Source organism: Trachemys scripta, chromosome 11, assembly GCF_013100865.1.
Source record: "Trachemys scripta elegans isolate TJP31775 chromosome 11, CAS_Tse_1.0, whole genome shotgun sequence".
Classification (NCBI taxonomy): domain Eukaryota; kingdom Metazoa; phylum Chordata; order Testudines; family Emydidae; genus Trachemys; species Trachemys scripta.
In genome coordinates this window covers 31,241,668-31,267,094 of record NC_048308.1, presented here as the reverse complement: position 1 = coordinate 31,267,094, position 25,427 = coordinate 31,241,668, and the positions used below count along the sequence as shown (strand labels likewise).

Sequence of the window (25,427 nt, the reverse complement as noted above, 5' to 3'; positions counted from 1 at the left end):
AACTGGACCCACGTCCTTCCTAGTTGGGAAGTATTCAAGACCATTCCTGGAACAGAATGGGATGTTGACCCCTTGGTCTCCTAAAGGGAAGCATTGACAAATAACTCTCTCTTAGTCCCTTTGGTCATTCTTTACTGTCTCTGGGTCCCCACAATTATGCCAGTTATCAACCTCTCAAATCTCCTTTTCTGAGGGAAGATTGTTGAGAAGGCTGTGGTGAGACAGTTCTGGATATAAAGGAGTCCACAGATTTCCATGATTTCATTCTGGTTTGAGCCTGGGTATGGTACAGAGACTGCACTAGTCTCTTTGATCAATCCCCTGTTGGGACGTATGAAGATCATATCCGTGATAGTTCTTTTAGACCTAGCAACTAAAAAATACAAGTACTTAATGGTAGAAGGCTGACTATGAGGTATAGCTCAGACACCTGCAGAGAAGACAAAGTTTCTCTTGAGAGGCTATGGTTTTTCCTCTGCAAGAGGATCCAGAGGGATATGTTGAGCAATGCTCATATGTCCCAAGGGCACTCATGTATGGCTATATAGGAATTATTCTGTCACCCCTCTTGATCAATGTGTAAGAATACCAATCTGGGAAATGTGTTTGGGTTACAATGTCAACAGTATGCAGATGAAATAGAGCAGTGGTTCTCAACCAGGGGTACATGTACCCGTAGAGGTACACAGAGGTCTTCCAGGGGGTACATTAACTCATTCAGATATTGGACTAGTCTTACAACAGGCTACAGAAAAAGCACTAGCTAAGTCAGTACAAATTAAAATTTCATACAGATAATGACTTTATATACTCTAAATGCTATATACTGAAATGTAAGTACAATATTTATATGCCAATTGATCTATTTTATAATGATATAAATTATATAATATATATAATTATAAGACAGATCTGGCTTCAAGACTAAGCTTGATAAGTTTATGGAGGGGATGGTATGATGGGATAGCCTAATTTTGGAAATTAATTGATATTCGACTATTAGCGGTAAATATGCCAAATGGCCTGTGATGGGATGTTAGATGGGGTGGGATCTGAGTTACTACAGAGAATTCTTTCCTGGGTGTCTGGCTGGTGAGTCTTGCCCACGGTTTAGCTGATCACCATATTTGGGGTCGGGAAGGAATTTTCCGCCAGGGCAGATTGGCAGAGGCCCTATGGGGTTTTCGCCTTCCTCTGCAACGTGGGGCAAGGGTCACTTGCTGGAGGATTCTCTGCACCTTGAAGTTTTTAAGCCATGATTTGAGGACTTCAATAGCTCAGACATAGGTTAGGGGTTTGTTACAGGAATGGGTGGGTGAGATTCTGTGGCCTGAGTTGTGCAGGAGGTCAGACTAGACAATCATAATGGTCCCTTCTGACCTTGAAGTCTATGAGTCTATATGGTAAAAGTGAGAAAGTAAGCAATTTTTCAATAACAGTGTGCTGTGACACTTTTGTATTTGTATGTCTGATTGTATAAGCAAATACACCTCATTTAAAAGCTAACTTGGAGCTACGTGAGACAAATCAGACTTCTGAAAGGGATACAGGCAATTATACAATTGGGGAATGTTCTAAACCAGAGGTTCTCAAACTTCATTGCACCGCGACCCTCTTCTGACAACAAAAATTATGACAGGACCGCAGGAGAGGGACCAAAGCCTGAGCCTGCCTAAGCCCCGTCACCCTGGGGAAAAGGGGGTGGCAAAGCCAAGCCCCACCCCCCCCAGGCCGGGGGGCCAAAGCCCAAGAGCTCAGCCCCAGGCATGGGGCCTGTAACCTGAGCCCTACCGCCCAGGGCTGAAGCTTTTGGGTTTGGGCTTTGGCCCTGGGCCCAAGCAAGTCTAAGCCAGCCCTGGTGACCCCATTAAAACAGGACTGTGACCCACTTTGGGGTGCTGACCCACAATTTCAGAATCACTGTAAATCTAAACACTAACCAGAGACAGAATGAGGGGACACAAACTATTTTAATTTAAATCCCACCACCATGGATTTTACACGTACTGAATTTATACAGCTAGTGAATGAGACAGTTTTGCTAGGGATGTAACAGAAAGGAGTTCATGTGGTGGAGGACAATGGCTGTGGATATAGTTTACCTGGTTTAGGAAAAAAAATTTGATAGAGCATTTCCCTTCCCCTCCCCCCACCCCCCGCAAAATAGTAAGCGAACTATCACATTTGGGTTGATAAAGAACCGACTCTTCTACCGTTTACAAGAGAAAGCTATTTAGATTGGACAGGGTGGCAAATGAAATACTAGGAGGATCAATTTTGTTCAATATATACCAAAGATCCATATTAAGTAAGTGATTAAATTTACAACTGATACATCTCTTACTCATGCACATCATTTTGTAAATCAGAGAGATACCTGAATAGTCTAGAAGCAGGTACCGATAGGTAGTTTGTGCCTCGAAAAGACAGTCTTGTGGTTAAGACACTGGACTAGAACTCAGAAGATCAAAGTTCATTTCCCAGCTCTGCCATAGACTTCCCATGACAATGTAAGCAAATCATAATCTCTGTGTCTCAGGTCCTTATCTGTAAGATTAGGATAATTCAGCTTCCTTTCTCACACTCCTTTTCTGTCTTATTTAGATAGATTGTAAGCTCCTCAAGGTAGGGGCTGTCTCTTAATATTTGTTTGTACAATACAGATTACAATGAGACCCCCAATCATGGCTGGACCTCTAGGCTCTACTGGAATACACATAATAATAATAATGAAATTCAATACAGAGAAATGGAAAGACCTGCAAAGATGTTTTGACAAGGAATTAACTCTTCAACAAAATTCTACTCTCATTTTCTAATTAAACGCAAAAAACTACCATGGAAATTATATTGTGGGGTTACAAGTGCTAAGCCAGAAGCAGAGACTATATGAGGATGAGATTCTTGTATCATCCTTTCATTCTAAAATGGCCTTAGTAACAATAAACTGAAAATGCTTATCTAAAAAAAAAAAAAAAAAAAAAAAAGTTTCAAATTAGATTCCTACAAGATAATTAGCAACTGTCACTAATCCGATAAAATGATTTTCAAATTAACACCTCTGATTAAAATGTGCTTAGTTCACCGAAATGCAGGATCACTTTGTCCATGGCTCAGATTTAGCAAACAAATCCCCAAATTAACTTTTTTAGTCTGAGCTTTTGGTTTCACAAGGTTTATTAAGACAACACTGTGGGGTCATGCTCAGACTGACAATTCAGCCTTATGGGATGTGCAAGCCCCAGAAGACGCAGCAGGCCGAGCAATTCAGAGAAAGGATCAGCTTGGTACACAAGGTCTGCTCTGGGTGTGGGAGCCTCATGTAAATCAATTCTTCCCTCCTGACCACTGCTGCTCTATTCTCATCCCTGCCAACCTCAGTAGGTCTATGATGAAAACACTGGCGTGACTTCAGCCAGCTGCGGATGGGGGAAAGGAATATATCCAGCCAGTTTAGGAAGTCACTTCTCACCCCAATCACTTGCCGCCACGCAGACTTGCCAAGTCCCCATCCCCACCCTGACAACTGCATTGTGACAGATTCTCATTACAGAAAAGGGGAGCTCCTTCTTGACTGTCACGTATGTGAGGTGAAGAAATAAGTGAGCAGACAGGGTCTCCCCCCCTTCTTTTTCTGAGTCAATATTATTCCCATGATCCACGCTGTCAAACAGCAACAGAGCTGGGAAGAGTCAGAGCCTTATCCTCAACTGGTGGAAATCAGCACAGCTCAACCAACTTTGATGCAGCTATGCTAATTGACATCAGCTGAGGATCAAACCCATAAGACCCTGGAAAGGGAGCAGTTCAGGGCATCTCTGAAAGTTCACTTCTCCATTTAGAACCTAAAAGTATAAATACAATAATCATGTTAAAGACAATCAGGCTACTGTACCTTTAAAAGTTTCTCTCTTTGCATTGCTAGTTTCAGTTTTTCATGGAGCTGATCAAAAGTTAGATTAGGGGAGGTGTCATTTCTCCAGGTTTCACTATCTTCAGGCACCAGAACATGGCCATGTGCACTACCTGTAAAATAAAAACAGCTCTCTGAGCATCACTGCATGTCCCCCCAGCCATGTTAAGATTTAAAAAAAAAAAAAAAAAAAAAAAAAAGCATTGTATGAATTTGGTATTTTCACTGGGCCAAGTATCACTGTAAATACATATTAAGTTTATTTTAGTTTCCTTTATTGGACCTAGTATTAATCCAACAGAGGCCCAATTCTGCCCTCTAATACTCAAGACAGATGGGCAAATCCAGCAATAAACACATTGTTGAAAATAAAGCCATCAGCTTTGCTGGCATTTGTGAAAAGGAAAAGCGTTAGACTAGTATGAATAAATAAATATTCACAGGAGTGCTTTTACTGAAAGAGTTTTAATGGCTATTTTGAAAAGTTCATTTCTATCCTGTGTAGAATTGATTCAGTTAATTAAGAATGTTCACTGACAATTTGAACAGAAAGAGAAACTCCTGTTTCTAAAGCTTAAGTAACCCAATAAATTAACAAAAAAGAGTGCCATGTAACTTAGCTGACCACTCACACAACATAGAAAGTCACACCTATTTACCCAGTTCTCAACCAGACTATAGGCTAAAACTTGTTCACACTAATTAGTCAAACAATTGTGATCAATATTCATAAAAATAAGTCATATCATGTTCGCAGATAATTTGTTACTACAATTAACAAGTCTACTCAACTGAAGTCCATTGACTTCAATGTGAGCAAGCTGTATATTTTTTTTTAAAATCTCACTGTTTCTTCTCGAAGAAGATACAAAAAGGTTTCCAAGATTTTTCATTTTATAAACAAAATTTGAAAAATACAAAAGTATGTTAAATCTTTCCGTTCACAAAGAAATAGTCTTATTGCCATTAAATATAGCATTACCTCAGAGTCCTTTTGGGGATACACATTGTAGAATCTGAAGCAATAAAGAAGTCAAAACTAAACTATTCTGCAGTATAATACATGATAAAAGGAAAGACATATAAAGCACACAAATTAGAGTACGTACCTCTGTTAGCATTCACAGGAGCCAACTGTGATTTAAGTTTTGTAATCATACTTTTTTGAAACTCTATCTGTTCCTGCTGTTCACATATTTGCTGCGTATAGCTTTCTGTCTGAAAAATACAATAATTTAATTAGCATTAGTCTTATTTTGTTTTGATTAAGGGCTTCAGTTTTAGCAGATACAGTTTATCAGCTCTCTTTTTAGGATGCCTGCGGCTACAATTTGTGCACAGAAACTTGACAGTTGTCACCTGTGACAGGTCTAATTTTAAGTCTGTACTGATTGGAAAAAGGTAAACTACTAGATAAAACAAGATTGCTTTAAATCTTGGTTAACAGTGATGGTAGTAAATGTCAGGATAACGTTTACACAAGAGGCAATTTTTAGTCGTAACCACAAATTAAATTATTTGTGTTTTAAAGTTAGGATTTGTGTATTTATTTATTCTTTCACAGAGTCGGTTAGTTACCCCAGTTATAGCTATATAAGGTCACTATCAATTTAACTTTTCAGGAAATAAATCTAAATGTCTAAGTAAAGATATTAGTTTTTTCAAATTTAATTTGAAACAATATTATAGTTCCACTTCCCATACCTGTTTGTTGTTTAACTAAAAAATAGGAATAAATATACATGTCTATATTTAATACATCACACTGCATGTCTTTGCTACCTTTGCCTTCCAAGACTCCTGGAAGAGGATGGGGGGAGAGGCCAACTAGCAAAGAAAAGAATAGCCGATCAGTGTTACTCTTCATCTAACTTTGCCTGATCTCCTCCCCTAGGTTGACCTGCCCTGTTAGAACCTAGAAGAGCACTGAGCTACTCTAGGGTAGATGAATATTAGTCAGCCAGTTAACTGAACAACAATCAGGGACCATTCAGGTAGCTGAATAACAGGATTAAAAATATATATATACACACATGATTCCACTAGCCCATTCCTGATGGTACAACACTAATAGTGCTGAAGTTATGGGAGAAAACTTGTGAAATTCTAACAAGAAAGTTTTAGGAGGATTATTTGAATTTTTTCTGAAATTACTGCACAGAAAGAGTGGGGGCAAGATTAGTGTGTTTAAATGAGTTACTTCACTGTTATTGTATCTGTATTGTAAGCCTCACTAAAGTTAAAAAGACTTTTTACTGAAAAGATGCACTTGTCCGTACAACATGCAAGAATAAACCTACAATCGGACTAAAGGTTACTCTGAAAGGCTGAGTAATTGTTGCACTATGAGAGCATTTAAAAAAAAAAATGATCATAGAGCAGTACACTCCAGCAGCTATAAAAGACCTCAGAAAGCAGAAAAAAATCACTGAAAACCAAATTGAAAATGTACAACAGCAATGTCTTGTCAACACTTCTGTACAGAGCACAGACATGACAGCTAAAACAGACAGAAGAGAAGATGCTTTTGACAGCCAGTGTGCACAAATTATTCTTTGAGTCAGATGGCAGCAACAAGTTACCAACTAGAAGATCTGCATGACAACCAACTATCCATCTGTATCAAACACCATCTGGCCAAGATGACTCTGGCTTCTGTGTGTTTGACATGGCTCCCAACTCTAGAGACTGGCAAAACAAGTGGCCTACCAGTAACTTTAGTAAACTGTTAACAACAGAATGCTGGACAAGCCAACAAAGTGCTAAGGCCATGGAGCGAACAGAGGAAAAGGAAGGAAACATTAGAGCAAGCAACATATGTAGGTCATCCAAAAAAAAAAAAAAATCTCATGTTTGGTAAAAACCTGCAGTTTCTATAGGTTGACTTCCCTTAGGAAATACTTTTACCTTTAATGGTTCTTTTCTGCAGTCAGAGAATCTGATTCCTGAGGGTTGATTAGGGCAAAGACAAGCTATTATGAACACTTTATGGAAGATCTGTGTATTGCTTGTCTCTAAACAAAACAAACAAAAAAATGCACAACAAAATCCCATAGAAATTTGTTTCCGTCACTGTAGAATACACACATTCTCACCCATTTGTTCCTTATGTTCTAATTTTCCACTGAGCTTTCCATAAGCATGTATTTATTTTCTTGTTTTGAGTGCAGCATATGTATCCAAAGAGGACAAAATTAAGTTTATAATTTGGCAATTAATTTCAAAGAACACAGAGTTAGAGTTTAGGAACGTCTCAGTGGTGTTGAAAGAGTGAGAGCCCCAAGCCAGAATAGCAAATAGCTTGCAGGTAAGGCACTCAGCTAGGATATGGGTGACCCAGGGTCAGGCGTCTGGTCTTTGACTCAGGCAGAGAGTGCATTTGAACTGAGGTCTCCCACATCCAAATAAGTGCCCTGAGCACCAGGCTATTCTGCAGTGGGTCTTTTTTGGGGGAGGCAGGGTTACTGGATTTCAGAATAAAGTGTGCTCTCTGGCAGACATTTCCTTACCCCCAACTCCATTACTTCCTCTCTCTGAACTGTAAGATAGTTTAGGGCCCATGTTCCTCCAGACAGACCCCACCATAGCCACATCCACTGAACTGTGTGTGAACTGATGAAGAATGAGAGATTCCATTGAAGAGCAGGATTTGAAATGCTCTAGAGACCACGGTGTGCTAGGCAGTATCACAAAACCACAAACTGCTGTTTTTGCAGAGTATTGGACTGTATGTGCGACTAGTACCGTAGCTCCAGACAACTCATGGAAATGTTGTTGTGTCCAACATGGTCGCAATCTATCCTTGTAAATGCTTGTTCGCATCAGTCCAAAAACCCAAAGGGCTCCAAATAGTTAAGAATCTTCCTTGAACCGCCCTCTTCACTGCTCATTGTTGGATAAAAGGATATAAGTATACCGTTTGACTCCTATATTTTAAAAAGTGTTAATATTGAAACAGCTTGTAATTTAGGTAAGTTAATTAAAAATACGTATGACAGAAACTGTATCTTTCGATGTGCTTGTACAGCATCTAGCACAGTGCCTAAAGACCCCAATATAACTAATTATTAATAACTTATAAGGCACATCTTTGGGTCAGGTAAGTAACAATATAAATAACTGTCTGAAAGAGCTTCAGATTTCTCTATCAATTTGCTGTAAAATAAGAAAAAGATAATTAGATTTAATATTTTCCATGAAAGATGGATACTTTGTAGACAGCAAAGATACATTTACATTTTTAAAGAGCTCCCTGATTATCCTTCATAGACAACACCTTTCCCCCACCTAAAACCACTTCAAAATTAGAAATGAATAAAAGATTAAAGACTGCCAGATGATACACATGCATATTGGGTGTTCCCCCCCACCCCACACACACGCACATACCATAATGTGCTATTCTTTGATTGAGTAGTTTGCTTTTTAATTGCAATTTCTATCTTTAACAAGATGCACTGAAACTTCAGTTGCTGAAGTAAAGCAAAACTGAAGTCTCCATATTTACTATGTTCTCAACAGAAGGGATAGCTTTAAAAAACAAAAACCAACACATACTTTTTGCTGCAGTTCTTTCACAGCATGGTCTCTATCCATGCATGCCTGTCGAAAGGCTTCATAAGCTTTATTAAGCTGCTCTCCAATATTTTTATCCATACTTCCCAGCGCTGTCTCATCACTGAAAAGATGGACAAATTAACAGACCTGAAAAGTGATCAGAAAGAAAAGGATAGTTAATTACCAAAGGTAAATTTGAGAGACAAGGTGGGTGAGGGTAATATCTTTTATTGGATCAACTTCTGTTGGTGAAAGAGACAAGCTGTCGAGCTACACAGAGCTGTTTTTCAGACCTAGAAAAGGTACTATCACAGCTAAAGACAAGGTGGAACAGATTGTTTAACATAGGTAGTTAGCACATATTCCAAAAAGGGACCATGCAAGGTGGAGTGTCCCGTTAACACCTCTGCAGTGATACAACCTCTGCAGTGATTACACTAATTACAGATTAGTGTAATAAACCATAAATCCAGTGTCTCTGTTCAGTCCACAATTTTTAGTGCCTAGCAGAGTTATGAATTTAAACTCCCAGGCTCGTCTTTTGAAAGTGTTGTGCAGGTTTGAGGATGAGGACTGATAGATCACTTTATATCTGACTTCTTTGTGAAAAGTGTTCACCCACAGGTGATGGGGTGTTTGTCACACAGAAAAACGATAAAAGACAATCACTACGCTCTCAAATGAACTCACACAGAAAAGTGAAAAAAAAGACATCACTTGTGGGTGAACACTTTTCACAAAGCCATCACTCTGTATCTGACCTATCAGTCCTCATCCCCAAACGAAACCTGCACAACACGTTCAAAAGACAAGCCTGGGAACTTAAATTCCTAACTCTGCTAGGTACTAACAAAGACACTGGATTTATGGTTTATTAGACTAATCTGTAACCAACTAACCCCCCCCTTCCCCCATTTTGTCCCACACTGCACAGGTGTTAACAGCACATATTCAAGGTGGAGAGTGGTCCAACTACTTATGCTAATCTGTTCCACCTTGTATTATTAAACTGTGACACTCATAGTACCTTTCCCAGACCTGAAGAAAAGCTCTGTGTAGCTTGAAAGCTTGTCTCTCTCATGCACAGAAGTTGATGCAATAAAAGTTATTACCCCACTCACCTTATCCCTCTAATATCCTGGAACCAACACTGCATACAAAGGTAAATTTTTAGTTTTATCATGTCACTTAACAACGTGCATCAATATCAGACACTTAAAACAATCAAGTACATGGGACAAATTATCAAAATCACCCAGTGTTATGTGCTATGGTCCTGCCCATGCAAATACTTAGGGCCTGAAATGTGTGCCTGAATCAAGGCTTAATGAAGTCAGTTTGGCTTTGGTTCAAGCTATATATGCACATGCATAGTTCCACTGTGTTATGCATATTTAAGTGTTTGCAAGACTGAGTCTGATTGTTGTATATCATCAGCTTTCTGATCTGAACACACAAGTGTTGAGCTTAATGATTATTCGACTGTCCGAAACACCAGAAAGTTTTCTATTATGGAACAGAAAATAAACAAACAAACATCACCAAGTAAATAATGGACACATCCCTTTCCTGTCATATCTAAGAATGCCAATACAAGAAACACTACAATGAATTTCAGAACACCTTTTATCTACAGGTTAACAATACCAAGCAGTGAAAGCTAGCAAAAACCTAGGACCTGCTGTATTAATTTAGATGGAATAAGTGGGTCAGAGGTGTTAACATTCAATGGTGTTAAATGAGGGCCGGGGTTGGGTGTACAGAGATCTGTCTGCTTAATACCATGACAAAAATATTGACTTTTTAAAACCATTTATTAAAGATACAGAAAAGTAAAAACAGTTAAAGCATTTGAAGTGTAAAATATTAAGTAAGGCTTTTATTTTAACAACATTCTTGTTCCCTTTAGCTGGAGAGAGCGTTAGAAGAAAAGAGTCCCTTGTTTGACAGTCTTTTAGAAGGTATTAAATATTGTACTAATTGTCTTTTTGGGTAAAAGGGAAGTTAGTTGGCATAAGCTGGAGCTGTTGCTGCTGCTGCTAAAATCCAATCCAGTTTCATTCCAGGTGATGTTTGGGATTCAGCTGGAGCTGGTCATGACATCCCTCAGGATTACGATAAAGAAGATCTGGGGTCCCAGGTAATGGGGGGTGGGGAGAAGGGACGGGAGCAGCAGCTGACACAATGGGGAAACTTGTTTCAGTAGCCTCCACTTGTTCCATGCCCCATTTTATTTAAGGGCTTAAAAAGAGTGTGATGGGTGGAATAGCCCATCTCCTCATTATATGTCAGCCATTTAGGTCTACTATGACACAGCAGTTCTGACTTATTAAATTTCCAGACTTGTATTTCCTTGCTTACTAAATCTCACTTAACAGTCTGACTTTAGTATTAAGCTTTGTTGTTTGCACTAATCTAGTTTTTACTGTTGGTCTTCTTGCACCTGTTTTTAATCAACATTCTTTATTGAAAATAACCATCTACTTTCCATGGTAAATTCCTAAGCAGGCAAAAGATAGACCAATTGTCACAACAGACCTTTTTCCATATGTTGGGATGTGTAACAGGAAGGGCTGGAGGGCCAAGGGTTAGACAACTCTGATTACTTTAAAGAGGCACACCTGAGAGGAATCAAGTGATCTCCCCTACAAACAGTAGCTGGAGGCTGCAGTTTGCTCAGGGATGAGAGACTGCTAGGAGTGAGCAGGTGTAAACAGAAGATTGGGACTAAGACTCCAGGTAGGGCTTCATAGTGGCCTACCAAACCAGGAAAGGCCTGGGAGGAGTAACAGAAACATATGTTTGGTAGAGTTTGAGTTTTATTTTGAGTTAATCTTCTAACCCAGACCCCCAGGAGGAGTATTTTGACCATAAAAGAAGTGTATGTAATGGACCCTGAAGAGGGGACAACAGAGGCAGGATACTACAGAGTGACCTCTGGCTGTAAAGGGGTACTCTGGAGGCACCCAATTCTGTTACAGGATTTATGTTTATGTATTGTATGTAATGAATATCTCCAATTCCAATTCTTAGAGCGGGAAATCAGTAACCCCTCCTCCCGCAAACACAACAGTCCCCAGGACACAACTATGACAGACTTCTATTTCAAACAGAATGAACAAAATGCCATAAATCTTTTGCTTGGACATCAAAGGAAAACATGTTCCTGAAGCTTATGGCGGAATCTGGATGTAGTCCTAGAGAGGGTAAGCCAGGAAAAGGGGAACAGGGATGTGCATCTTCCCACTGCTGGACAGCTGGTGGGAATCCACCAAAAACTGCAACTTGAAGTGGTGTTAGTGTTTTTTTGGGGTTCCTTTTGTGGTATGCCCTCCATGCAGTGGAACCTCAATAAGGGGGTGGTGGTTTTGGAGGCAGTGGTGGAATCTTTGCTGTGAGACTCCATTTGAGCAGCACAGTAGGCCTCTACACGGATGCCCCTGGCTAGGGGAGATCCTCAAAACCATAGGATCTGATTGTTAGGCCAGTTGTGTCTGTCACTAAATTCATGTTTAATGAGGTGGCTGGAATGACCGCTATTGCTATGGGAATTATGACATGAAAATTAAAACTTAGCTTCAAATGAATTAGAAATCAGAAGATGCACCTGAGTCACTGTTTCTCTCTAAAGACAGTTTATAATCAGAATAGCCACATTCAGCACGACCACGATTTAACAGTGTTTCTGCCACTACAGCACTTTTCTAACATTCTTTTTAGGTGTTAAAGAGTGAGCTTAGGCAAACTTTAAATGAAACTTCAGTTCAGTAACGCAGAAGCAAAAATATTATTATAGATCACAATCCCTGCTACATCAAAGCAATTATGCTCCTGGTAAGCTTCAAAGCAAGAAGATTCATGGGGAGATAAGGCAGAATACACAAGGTAATCTTTCATACTAGAAATGTTTCAAACACAATTTATGCTTTTATAGAAGGCTTTTATTAGGGAAAAATAATCAAGTTCCTGATCTTCCTAATAGAAGAATAGAAAACAGTCTGCCTTTACAGATGTGAAACTAGTAAGATAAGAGGAAGGTGTCAGTATGGGAATTTTTAGTGACGTATGACTTCAGGTCCATATTTAAAGCTATGCCACCAGGGAAAGAAAACAGTATATTTAAATAAATGGAATGTGATACTAGTTTAAAACTGTACGAGTTAGCAGGCTGAAAAGGAGACATGCTTTGGCCATCTATATTCTTGTGTTATATATATTCTTGTGTATATAAAGACCTGAACAGGGAGGCAGAAAACGGAGGCTGCAACATGCATGCGACTGTGATTATTCGTTGGTAAGCTACTAGCAACAAAGTGGACAGTTTAATTAGTGCTGTAGTCCTTTATGGGGGAATGCTAGTAGACTTATCAGGAAAGGAATCAAGTACAAGGAGATGTACTTAACGGGACCAAATTTTCCAAAAAGGCTCAGCACACACAAGTGGGTCAGATTTTTAAAAAAAAGCTCAGCTCCCAGTTAGACAACTAAGTAAAGTGGCCAAACTTTCAAAAGCAATCAGCCAGTCTCCTTGTTCTTAATAAGACGTGCTGGGTTTTGAATGCTTTAAGACTGGCACAATGTGGGTGCTGAGCCCTTCTGAAAATTCTGGCCATATAAGCGAAGGCCTCAGTTGGTGTAAACTGGCATAGCTCCCTTAACTTAAGAAGAACCACAGTGATTTACATCAGCCAAAGAACTTGGCTCAGCATTTTTAAGACAGTTATATTTGTGAGAGTCGCTCTAACAACATCTGTAAATAACATTTCATTATAAATATGCTAACAGGTACAAAACAGTGTGTGTGTGTTTGTATCAGAGAAAGGAAATACACATTACATAGCATTTATGATCGCTCTCTCTTCACATTACAATATGACCTATGGTTGTGGTTGCTTCAGCTACCATAAGGTCAAGGTAGATCAGTACTTACATAGAAGATAGGAAAAACCCAGGTGCTCCAGGAAATGGTGTTGGTGATTCAGAAGGTGACACTACTGCTTCTGAGTCAGTAAATTAACCATTCCCCCAGTATGGTAGTCGGATGTTACACAATTTTTGTATTGATACAATTACTTAATTCAGGGGTGTGATCTTTTGCTGAAATAGTTCTCAGTGCAATTCCTCCTGTCAACGTAGGTATGCAAGTATAAAGGTGCCTTAGACTAGTATAGCTCTTTCCCCTTCCCATATGGGGAATAAAATACTTTTACACTGATATAGTTGTGTTCACACCAGGGGTGGGTGGGTGTATAACTGGTACAGTTAAGCTGTGTGTGTGTGTGTGTGTGTGTGTGTGTGTGTGTGTGTGTGTGTGTGTGTGTGTGTGTGTGTGTAGACAAGCCCTCAAACTGCTTCAAGGGTATCTTTCAGCTAAATTGTAAACCAGAAGCCTTAACTGTTGGGTATGTGTCTTGTATCTGTTCTACGTTGTTTTATTTTAACTGTTCTTTTAAATGGAGAGAAGATCTCTTCTCTGCTGTAGAGGCTGTAGTTATTTTGTGATCAAATGCAGCATACCAAAGAGGAGAGACTCACTGGGTGCTCCCCTGCTGGGACCTCACTCTTATTTTCTAGATATAAAATATAGCTTGTGTCTGTAAAGGTATTCGAAGAAACAACACTCTGATCATTAAATCTCAAAGATATTTTTCACAAAAATGAAGGGTGACAGCACCAGTGACTGTGCCACATTTCTGTGTGTGTAATTACATTCTGCCTACCTAAACTTCCCACTGTACATGCAGTTGAATAATGCAACTCTTCACTCACTGTTGTGGAGTACTTCCGAGTGCTGTTGAACTGGATGAATTTCAGCCCACAAGTGACTGCACTTTCGTAGCAGGTGAAGCTATTTCTATATACTAGGTTCTGAAGTACTTGGGGATATTTAGGAATAAAAGGCACCATGTGGATGTAAGATTATTACAATATAAGTAGCTAGGTGTGATTGTGGGCTATGAGCGCATAATTTTCCTCCACCAATGCAATGTAAGGGCAATGCATACTGCCTCAAGGCATCTTGTATAATGTACACTATTTCTTCCTCTTCCCAAAGATTAGCAGTCTTCCTCTAAATGGAATATTCCTCACTGTAGTCTATAGATGGGCAGGAAATTAGCTGCATAACTTATAGGAAGTAAAAAAGGAAAAGCATTGTTAAAAATCAGAATTACTTAAAGCGTGCTCTTATGTTCCTGAAACGCTGGCACAGGACAATGAAACTGATTTTATACCTTTTTGTAACTTCCCTCAAGTCACCCAACAGGTTATTAGGCAAACTGTTGTGAGTTATGTCTTATACAAACAAAAATGAAGTTTGCAAGATTTCTTCTGTTCACAATTCTAAGTACAGGAAGATATGGTTTTTAGCTTTAGATGACCCACACTCTGTACAAAAATGAAGACCCTTTAGCTTGTTTCCAAAATACCTTTAGGCTAGTCTCTTGCACTTGGACAGTGTAGTTCCTCTGATTCTCTATGAGGCAGTCACACAATGACTAGAGATGTTAAGTACTGAGACCTACCACTCAAGACAAAGTACTGAAGGTAGGGGGCCAGATCAGCCACTGATGTAAATCAATCTAACACCATTGAAGTCAAGAGAGCTACAGTGATTTACACCAGCTGAAATCAGGCTCCTTATGTACTGTTTAATATTTAACTAATCACTCAGGTCAGAGGACTAGACAGCATTTAATGAACCCTAGAAAAAACCTCATCACCTCAGAAATCCAGGCCTTTTGAGGCATCACTTTACCAACACAGATACCTGCTGCTGGGGGAGGACTGAGAAATCTTCCTTGAAGACTCATTCTGGTCTCAAAGCAAGAAGGGAAAGGCTACCAAGTAGAGCTAGGCAAGACACAGTTTATGTCCCATCCATATTTTTGAGAGAAGATTTCTCATCCTGAATCCGGACAAAAAGTCATACTCAAATTTTCCTTTTAAAAAAAAAAAAAAATGTTCAGTCGAATTGACTTAGATTTCTAAATAAAAAGCTGTTTTGAACTGGAAAACTGGAAACTTTCATTCTGAAAATGTCAAAACAAAACATTGACAACGTTTACACATTTCAAAAAGCTTGAGTCAGGAGACTGGTCAGTTTCAACAAATTGGCATTTTTTCAACAACAACAAAAATTGTAAAAAAAAATCCCAGACCAACTTCACTATCTGGGGGAAGGGTTGATAGTATTAACAGGAGGTGTCAGAGGAGATGACACAAGGAGAACAAGTCATGAACAGGGCCCTCAAAGATTTAGAACAAGCATGCACAGTTCTGGATACTTGTCTGACCCTCCAAACTTTGAGTTTGTGCCCCCTCCCTAATTACAATATAATCACAGCACAGAGGGAGCAATACAAAATGCTACATACACCATATACATCTACTGTTATATTGCATTTGCCAAACAGTATCATCAAACAGTGTTAAGTAGCACTTTTACATCCCTGTACAAAAGCTGTGATTATGTAATTAAATATTTATTGAAATGCGTACTCAGAAGAGGGGGCGGGGGGGAGTTACGGTCTACGTGACATCCATACGGCCCAATCTTTGCAAGTAAACTGCTGCACCTACATGGAGTCTCCGTTGGGCCTTAGTAAGTCTTTCTTGTTTAAATACACAGCCATGTTTATGTAGGTCTGATGACACTGCTCTGCTACAGGATGGTACAATATCATGCAAAATGTATTACAATAAGAAATGGCTACATTATCAGGACTAGTTTTAACAAAACACTGGATGGTGCTCAGATACCATGGTGACAGGCACAAAACCAGACATTATACACAAGAGAGGAAACAAAAGATACAAGAGCCTATGGCCATCTGCACACATGAGATGCCGACTGATTTCAGTTGTTGAAAGCAGCATGTTCCTTAATGCTGTGCTATGCTGTTCCATTAATAGTACCACTACACAGACAACCATTCGGCATATTGTAAAGAAGTAGAACAACTTAGTTTGTCACTACAGGTCTGTCTCATCTTATGCTGGGGTTACGTTCCGCAGTCAGCACGTAAAGCGAAAACCATGTATAGTCAAAATGACCCTTGAAAATCCCTTAAATCACGCATAAACTTGTACTGGAAGATAGCCCCTTTCCTGTATGATTTTCTTTAATTGTTCAGGGTAGGCTTTTGCTGCCTCCCCATTGGCAGATGCAGCTTCACCAGTAGTCTGCATGTTTTTGAGGTTGAATCGGTTCCTAAAACTGTTAAGCCAACCTTGGCTGGCTTTGAATTCCTTCTTATCAGAAGGCTGTCCCTCTTCGGTGGGAGGTTTGAACAGCGCATAGATGCTAAGAGCCTTTTCTCGCAACATGTTGCCATTGACAGGCACACATTTATGGTTCATATCTTCTAGCCATAAGTTTAATGCCTTTTCAGTCTTCATGAAAGTCTTATCGCGCACTTGGCTTGTCACCTTAGCAGTTACTGGAGTACTTGATGCAACGGCTTGACGAATTTCTGTCTCTCGAATCTTGATGGCATAGATGCTAGATTCATTGAGGCCGTATTTACGCGCCACGTTGGCAATGGACATACAGTCTCTCAATAAGTCCAACACAGCCAGTTTTTCCTCCAGCATTGGAACACATCGCTGTTTCTTCGGTTGACCACCAGATGAAGTAGGTGCCTTGCGTTTAGGGGCCATGTTATACAGTACGAAAAATACGTATTGTCTCTTTAAACAGTACAGGCACAGTAGAATCTCACTCAGCATGGCGAGATGCGCACAATATGAGAGGCACAGGGGGACTGAGTACTGTAGTGGGAACAGCAGATTCGCTCTCCCATCTCACACTCACTCCGGGGCAGACACACTATTTAAACTTTTTTTTTTTTTTTTTTTTTTGCCAACCCTCCAGGGTTATTATAGGGGAGAACTTTATCACAGGCCTAAAGACATGCTGTTGCTGTCAAGTCCCCCCAAAAATATTTTAGAGGAACAGCAGATTCACATCTCACGTTGGTGGAATCACCATGTTCCCCCCCCTCCCCCTCCCCCGCAAAGCTGAAATCACGCATGTTAAATGCGCGTAAGATGCGACAGACCTGTTTTTTTTTTTAAAAATATATATATATAAAAACTTAATACTCCACCATACTGATAATGAAGATGTACACCATGAGTGTCCTTGTCAGCAACTCCTCGAAAGCCTTCTTACGTGTTTAAAAACAATTGTATCAAATTGAGTGTGTGTGTATATATATACACCCCCCCTTAATGCTAAAAGGTTCACATGAGAATATTGGTGCCATTCCAGCACCAAGCACTTCTCTACACTTCGTCTGCTTTTCTATGCAGTTTTCTTCCATGGGAATATTTTTTAAAAATTACTTTGCCACAGCCAGACCATCACTGAGAACTGGTGAAGCAGCTGAAGTCATTATTCATAAAAAGTTGAGGCTCTTTTCTCTATAGTTGCGCTCTTTTCTCCAAAAGTACCCAACAATGCCTGATTTTACACCACTGCCAGTGAGAGCAGAATCATACCCAAAGCCTCTAGTGCCATGACTCTGCCTTGTTGTGAAACAAGGGTGAGGACCTCTGTTCTTAGGTTTTATAAACACAGATTGTTACTATCGATTCTTTTAAGAGCTGAAAAATCTCCCATTCATTCATCCTGTCCCAGCCACCTGTGCTCAGCCCCTGCAGAATAAAACCTTCTTTGGAAGCCACCGGAGAGGGGGATCATTTTCTCGCATGACTGACCCACCCTGGCTCACAGAGCAGTGAACAAAAACCCTCCCTGCCCTGGGACCGCTGCAGCTGCCTGTCAGCCCCCACAGAACAACTCCTCCCTCTCCTGTCCCAAACAAGCCAAGCAGCCCGCACTTAGTTCTCCCTGCCCCTTGCAAACTCAAAACAGGGCCCTGGCGTGACTCACGAGCACCCCAAGTCCCCATCCCCCTTTTCCTCCACCCCAGGCAGGCGCTTCACTTCCGTCTTTCTGGCAGGATCTGCACGGTGACTGCGGAGCTCATCCTGTGCCGCCTGCGAGTCCCCTGCCCTGGTTACGTGTGTACGAGCTACTGAGCACGGGGGGGGGGGGAGTCCAGGAGTTGCCCCCAAAACCTGAGGGGGTGGGGGGGCTGAAGGAGAAGCAAGCTGCCTGTAAATGCAAGACTAAAACTCAGAGGGGCGCCCGACCGAGGAGCAGCTCGCTGAGTGGTTCGAGGGGCATGTGGCTAGTCCGCTAAGATCTGAGCAATAACTTCAGCTGCGACATTAAGGCCGCTCAGGCCCCGGCCGCTCTGCCCAGCAGGGGAAAGACAACGGTTTAAAAGGGAGTTAAACTTACGAACTCTTCCGGGCTCAGACAGCACCTCTCCCTGGAGCTGATTGCTCTTCTCCAGCCTCACTCTCCTTAACCCAGGAACCAGCATTTACTTCCTGTTGTGTCCCACATCCGCCCCAGCCCATGTGACAGTGTACAGGAGAGCATCACAGCGCTGCCCTTTCCCCCAGGGTTAGAGGTTACCAGCTCCTGGATGGTTAAACGAGACATAACTTAAATGTTAATAACTGTAGCAAACACACACTTTGTATTGCAACATGGACGTTAAAAGATCCCCAGTAGCACTTTCCTTAAGAACAGGAGAAAGATTGTTTCAGTGCCTTTGGCCATCTCTCCTCCATTCACTTTTGTGCGGTATTATGTGCTAATTTTCTGCCTGTTTGTTACTCCCCATCCCTCTCCCCACCAAAGTGTCTGCACTTTCATGCCCAATGGAGTGATTCCTCTGTCCATGCCATTTGTAACGTTGCATATGTGTGATAAATGTATGAGATACATTGCAGTTCCAGAGAGCACCTTTCATCCAAGGATTTGAAGGTTTCGTTTGATCCTGTATATTGGTTTAGAGTGATACTAAACTTGACCACACAATTAATTTGGGCAAATAATTCTGTTTCTCTAAGCTGCACAGCACTGTCTCTTTTTGAAAATAACATTAGAAAATAAGCTAATCAATCATTTCATATACATGTTTATTATGGGTGAACAGTAATCACTCCAGAGCCAAGGTTGCAACTAAGTTCTGATTATAACCTTGTATTGTCTCTGCCCCATACACTGCTCTCTCCAGCTCCAGTAGATCTCTTTTAGGACCTTGCGGGAGGGAGGCGGGAGGAGACTAGAGCTGGGAGAAGATCTGGGTCATCCCCCATTCTCCTTCCTCTGGCCCTCCTGATGTCAGCAGGAGGGGAGGATACCTGCTGGTATTCTGAGGGTAAGCCTCAGTAAGGTCATTGGGGCCCATACATATTCCTCCTGGGAAGCTAAGGCTTATTGTGGGGTAGCTACCCGGTGAGGTGTATCAAGGGCCACTCTGACTCACACCATCCCCTGCCCCTCTGAGCCTTGGGAGGTTCATTGAGGCCTACCCTTAGTCTCCCACAAGATTAGTTAGTCCCTGATAAAACGATTTTTACTGATAAGAGGCTGACAACTCTGTTTTGGCCCTTTTAGTGCTGAGTAGTCTACTATGGCTTGAAGACAGCCACAAGGAACCTAATTAGTCTTTGAGTCTTCCCCAGATGAGGCCCTCATGAGCCTCCTAAAGCTTGCTAAAGGTTCTCTCCTGTTATAGACCCCTGGACATCTACAAGAAAGGGGGAACTAGGCCCTCAATTTCCTCCATCTGGGCTTTAACCATCAGCAGACATAGAAGGCTCAAATTCTCAAGCAATTTTAAAAAAATTTTTTGGCATATAAAGCTTTTTATGGTTTTTTGTTTGTTTTTCTACTTTACAAGATTTTTTTTGTACTGATCCAGTCTTGCCACCTACATCTGTACTTCAGCATTCTGTTCTTCAACTCCAATTTGTCTGCTCACGAAGATGACCCCCAATAAGTAGCTGAAATAAGAGAACTCCTGAGCTGCTCTATTCAATTCAAGCTATGCTAAATTTAGTACCATTTAAGCCACATTAAAAACAGGCTAAGTGTATCATAAATCAAATAATGTTATGTGACAACAGTGAAGATAGTCTGGTATGTATTCAACTGGTGTAAATTGTCATAGCGCTATAGATGTCAGTGGAGCTATGACAATTTATACCAGATGAATAGCTTCCTCAGGGTATGTGCTGATGGTTTTACAAGAAACAGAAGTTCTCTGATCAAACTCTAATACACTCAGTACAAGTTCCATATTAACTTATTAAAGCTGCCAGACCAAAAAATGACAGCCATTTAGAATTTTTTTCAATTCATAAGAACAGCCATACTGGGTCAGACCAAAGGTCCATCTAGCCCAGTATCCTGTCTTCCAACAGTAGTCAATGCCAGGTGCCCCAGAGGGAATGAACAGAACAGGTAATCATCAAGTGATCCATCCCTTGTTGCCCATTCCCAGTTTCTGGCAAACAGAGGCTTGGGACACCAAATACATGTACATTATTCTTCTGTTTAGCACCTTGTCAGTAATATCATTTGTTGATATGCTACAAGGAAAGCTAGTCTTTCCACCTTGATCAATATTTAGCATTATTTTTCTCTTTCCCCAGGTATGATTTGATATATAAGGTGGTACATGCTGTACAAAGGCCTATCCTAATTTTCCTCAGAATCTCCAACTTCTTACATAAAAATCTAGTTCTATAGCCTTTCTAAAAAGAAAAGTAACTCTCTAAAATCACAGTGTAAAATCTATACACTCTAACAGGATTACTGGAAAACGGGTATGAAAATATTTTGGTGGAGAAGGCCAAGTTCTATTTTTCATTATGGTCCATAGTCTGGGATATAAAAGTAGAACTTGGCCTTTTGGGAATTAAGATTGAGGCTCCAGGCAGGAAGTGCTGGGAGGAAAAAGAGAAACATTTATGTGGACTTTTGGATGGGCTTAAAAACTTTAGTTTGAATGTTTGTTAATTTAATAAAGTTAAACAACCTGAGAAGGGATGGGAATGGATTGTTTGAGTTTCTTGAAAAGTCCAGGATGGGATACTGAGGCAGGCTGCCTGTACTGTGACCTAGAACATACATTGGAGGCAGTGGGCCCACTACAACCTTATTTCAGATTTAGCATCACTCAGTGGAAGAATATATTCCCCTATAGAATCACTGACATTTCTGCCCTTTGTTTCTTTTCCCCCATCTCACGTTCTCTTTTTCTCTTCTTCTTCACTGTATTTGTGTCTCCTCTCCTCTTCCCTCTGTACATCCTTCCCTGCAGCAACTCCCACTAACTATGGGCTTCACTCCCACATCAGTTTTTGACACTATCATTAATGATATTCAAGCAGCATCATTTTAGCAGTAACATCACAATGAGATTAGTGGGTGGAGGAGTTCACATTTCTGAAGTGTTGTTCCAGGCTGCCTGCAGACATATTGGTTATACTTGGTCTATGTTTGGAAGTTGTTCTTTGTGGCTCACATTCTACACAAACTGAATAGGTCAGACAGGCCACATAACTACTTAAAGTGGGCTGCAGCTGGCCTCAGCCTGGGTGTTTGACACCCCTGCCATAAAGGACAGTTTAACAAAAGATACAAATACTTTACTCTGGGGTCAATATACAAAACATATTATTGTAGATAACATCAGTCAGACTACTGCCATTATAAATCAAGTAGCAATAAAGTGTGGGGTAGAACTTACTACACATATGTTTGCAATGCAATATAGCTTCAGGAAGACTACATTTAACTTTTAGTTTAAGGATGATCCTTCATGATGTTTTATTGCTCATATATGAATTGGCCTCTACAAATCAACTTTCAGAAGCTGAAAGGTTAAAATGTTTCTCCAAGCTTCTTTATGTATCCACATTTTCAAACACTAGGTGGCTCACGTCAGATGTTTAATTTTTTTCCCCAGGACTATTAACTTTTACAGGGAAAGCATAGTACATTGTGAGGCACAGACACAGCTTTTAGCATTATATGAATTGAGAAGTTGGTGTTACTCGGGATATTCACAGAAAGGTAAATTATCAGACTAAGAGAGGAGACCGAATCTAAAGTTTGGTCACAGAATTAACATGTCAGATCTACACTATGTTGATGCAGATGGAAGGTATCACCTCTGGGTTGGAGAAGGAGAAAGAATTGTGGAGCAATGTAAATGAATCTGTAGTGGAGACTAACTTTTTTTTTCTGAGAAAGTAGTAATCTGTAAACTTTAGCTGTATGTAACATAAGTTTGGTTTGGTTTTTGCATGGAATATTTTCACAGTAGACAGAAATGCACAGAAAGCTTGAGTTCCAGAGACTAGCTAAACAATTATCTTTAAATGCAGTTAAAAAAAAAACAACTTGGTGTAATCTATAATAATCTTAAGGCAAACATGAATACAATTACAGTATTTACATCTCCTCTTGCAACCTGACTATAGCAATACAGTAAGATGATAAAGATAGGAGAAAATCATAATCTGACATTGTTTTAATTATTTCAGTTTGACTGCATGCAATCTTTTGCCTAGAAGCTATAGCAGCTAAAGTTTTTGATTACCTTGTAAGTAATCTCTTTAAGAATATTTTTCTTCAGTCACTTTCTTCAGTAACAAGATAGGCAATTTTTATGTAGTCTGGAAGCTTTATCAACAGGATTTTGAAATGCAGCTCAGTCAGTCTCCTATATTGGTTATGACTGACAATAGCAGGGAACTTCCACTGAGAAATCCCCCACTTAAGAACTTCCTTGTATGCAGCTGCAAACAACCAATCATTATGAGATAATGTTGGCAACAGAGACTTTTAGCAGAAGACAATCTGTAAACCAGCTATGGGCCTGATCCTGCAGTCCTTAGTCTGAGTAGTTCCAATTATTTTAATGGTACCACTTGCATGAGTAAATGCTACTCTGTATGAGTAAGGGTTGCTGAATCAGGCCCTATTCATTTAAATGGCTGCTTCTACAGAGCTAATGGTAACTATTCCATTTGCAACTAGTTTTTTACGTCTCGATGGGGGGGAAATCTAATATTTTTTCCTAAACCTGGGTTCCAAAATTCACACGAAGTCTGTGTCACTGACAATGCTGATAGTAAATAGCAACAACTTTGTATATACCTAGATAAAATATATAGAGATTAGATGTATATGGTACGTAAACACAGGGTGTAATTCATCACTCTGCAGAGAGCCTGAGCAAAACCTAGGCACCACTTAAGTCTCATTTAAGCTCTAAAGCAGTGGTTCCCAAACTGGGGTTCGTGAAATGTTACAGAGGGTTCTCGGGGGGAAAAAATTCCCTAATGGCGACAGAGCTGTCCCTAGGAACTCCAGGCAGCACAGGGCCCCGGACTTCCAAGGGCTAAGCAGATCAAAACAAGCATATCTATCACAATGAAGAGATTTAAACTTCAAGACTCCTTATAAGAAATGGAAAAATGCTGTTTTTAAAATTAAATAGGCAGCTAGTATTGTTTTTAAAATTATTATGAAGAACAAGTTTAAGCTTTGTTGTAACGTGCGTTGTTTGCCTGGACTGCTCAAGACCTGAATGCTTGTGTAGGAGGAACTCTTTGAGTTGGCGTCTTAAATACCTTCATGCTGTTTCACATCTGATACTCCTTGATGAAACATAGGAGCCTTGTCTTATAACAAGCTTATTCAAAGTGATACAAACTTATAACAGGCTTATTCAAAGTGATACAAGCTACGAAAGTGAGATTTTGGCAGAGTGTTGCCATTTTCATAATGTAATAAAAATACTGTAATGATAAATAATAATGAATAATAAATAGTGTGTAATAAGTATGTCATAAAAACAAATTTTATATTTCCAAGATCACTGCTTTTATAATTTGTACTCAGGTAAACGAGAAAATCCCTGGAAATATTCATTTTTAGGAGGGGGTTTGCGAGACTTGACATTTTAGTGAAAGGGGGTCACAGGTTGTTAAAATTTGGGAACCACTGCTTTAAAGGGACTTAAGTGGTGCAGACCTTGGGCTTGGGTGAATTTTATCTCTAGTGAAAATTCTTTTCCCCACCAAAAAAAATGTATAGTGAAATTTATCAACTGAGTTTTGATGTTAGAATATGGAGGAGAGCATCTGTCTGGGGAAAACTCCTCTTCTTCCCTCCTGGAGGAGCAGCGGCATATTCTCTTCTCACATCCTTCTGATGCAGGGTACTCTTAGTGATGTCATACTGATGCAGACTTCCAGGAATTTCCCTACATATGATAACCTCCTGTAGAAGCCGTATGATGTTGGAGGAGTAGGGGCAGGTAGCAGTGCAGTCTCCAACTCTTTAGGATATCCGTGAGTTTAGAAAAGCAAACTTTCTGCCCAATTAATGGAAGGAGATTGGAAAGTTGTAACCATGGTTTCTGAAATGATGCTGAACAGTTTGTCCTTTGATACACCTGCAATTACACTATGGTCAGCACTGACTCAGCTGTACCTTTGTTGGCTCCTGTTGGCATAAGAGACACCAATTTATCAGCACAGCTTCAGTTAAACTCAGATCTCTTTCTAGCAAAAGTGACAGTGCAAGGAACCATAAAGAAACAGCAATGTGACTTACATGCTAGCAGCATAGGAGAGTTTTTAATAAATGTAGGAACTTCTCAGTCAGGAAGTTCTCTAATTACTGCTTGAAGGATGACTTTTCATGTTTATGTCATGCTTCAGCACCCATTGTCAACAACAGGTACATTCCACAGTGTAGACAAGGCTTAAAAAGTGGGTTACAATAAATCAATTGTGTGGGGTGAAATTCACCCCATGCAAAGGGCCTGCACAAGGCCTATGCACCATTTAAAATTTCACAATCGGGTGTGAGAAGGTAAAGATGCTGCAGTCTGTAAAGATTACAAAGTCCCAGCTGGACTCCTGGCCGCTAGGGTGAATCAAAGGGGAAGGGGGAGGTCTTTGGGGAAATTATTGCCTTGTGTTTTTCACTTGATTTGCTTTTGTGATTGTTTGGTGGATAATAATCAAGCCTTGAGGAAAAGCCCTTACAATAGTGAGGGGGCTGGAG

General features: G+C 40.2%; 1 protein-coding gene across 4 annotated transcripts in view; it reads right to left on the bottom strand.

Moving 5' to 3' along the window:
• TANK (TRAF family member associated NFKB activator) overlaps positions 1–23,093 on the bottom strand; it is a 40,714-nt gene extending 17,621 nt beyond the window's left edge. The window contains exons 1-5 of one of the 4 annotated variants that reach the window (XM_034785718.1): positions 22,948–23,093; positions 18,783–18,968; positions 8,471–8,617; positions 5,023–5,131; positions 3,896–4,026 (exon numbers count right to left, since the gene is read on the bottom strand). In XM_034785718.1, coding sequence (XP_034641609.1) covers positions 3,896–4,026; positions 5,023–5,131; positions 8,471–8,569 — 339 coding nt within the window. In that variant the 5' untranslated portion in view covers positions 8,570–8,617; positions 18,783–18,968; positions 22,948–23,093. Of the gene's footprint in view, positions 1–3,895; positions 4,027–5,022; positions 5,132–6,820; positions 7,024–8,470; positions 8,618–18,782; positions 18,969–22,947 lie in introns of those variants that run through there. The other 3 variants (XM_034785720.1, XM_034785719.1, XM_034785717.1) reach the window with 3 other exon arrangements.
• Between the last annotated feature and the right edge of the window lie 2,334 nt (positions 23,094–25,427).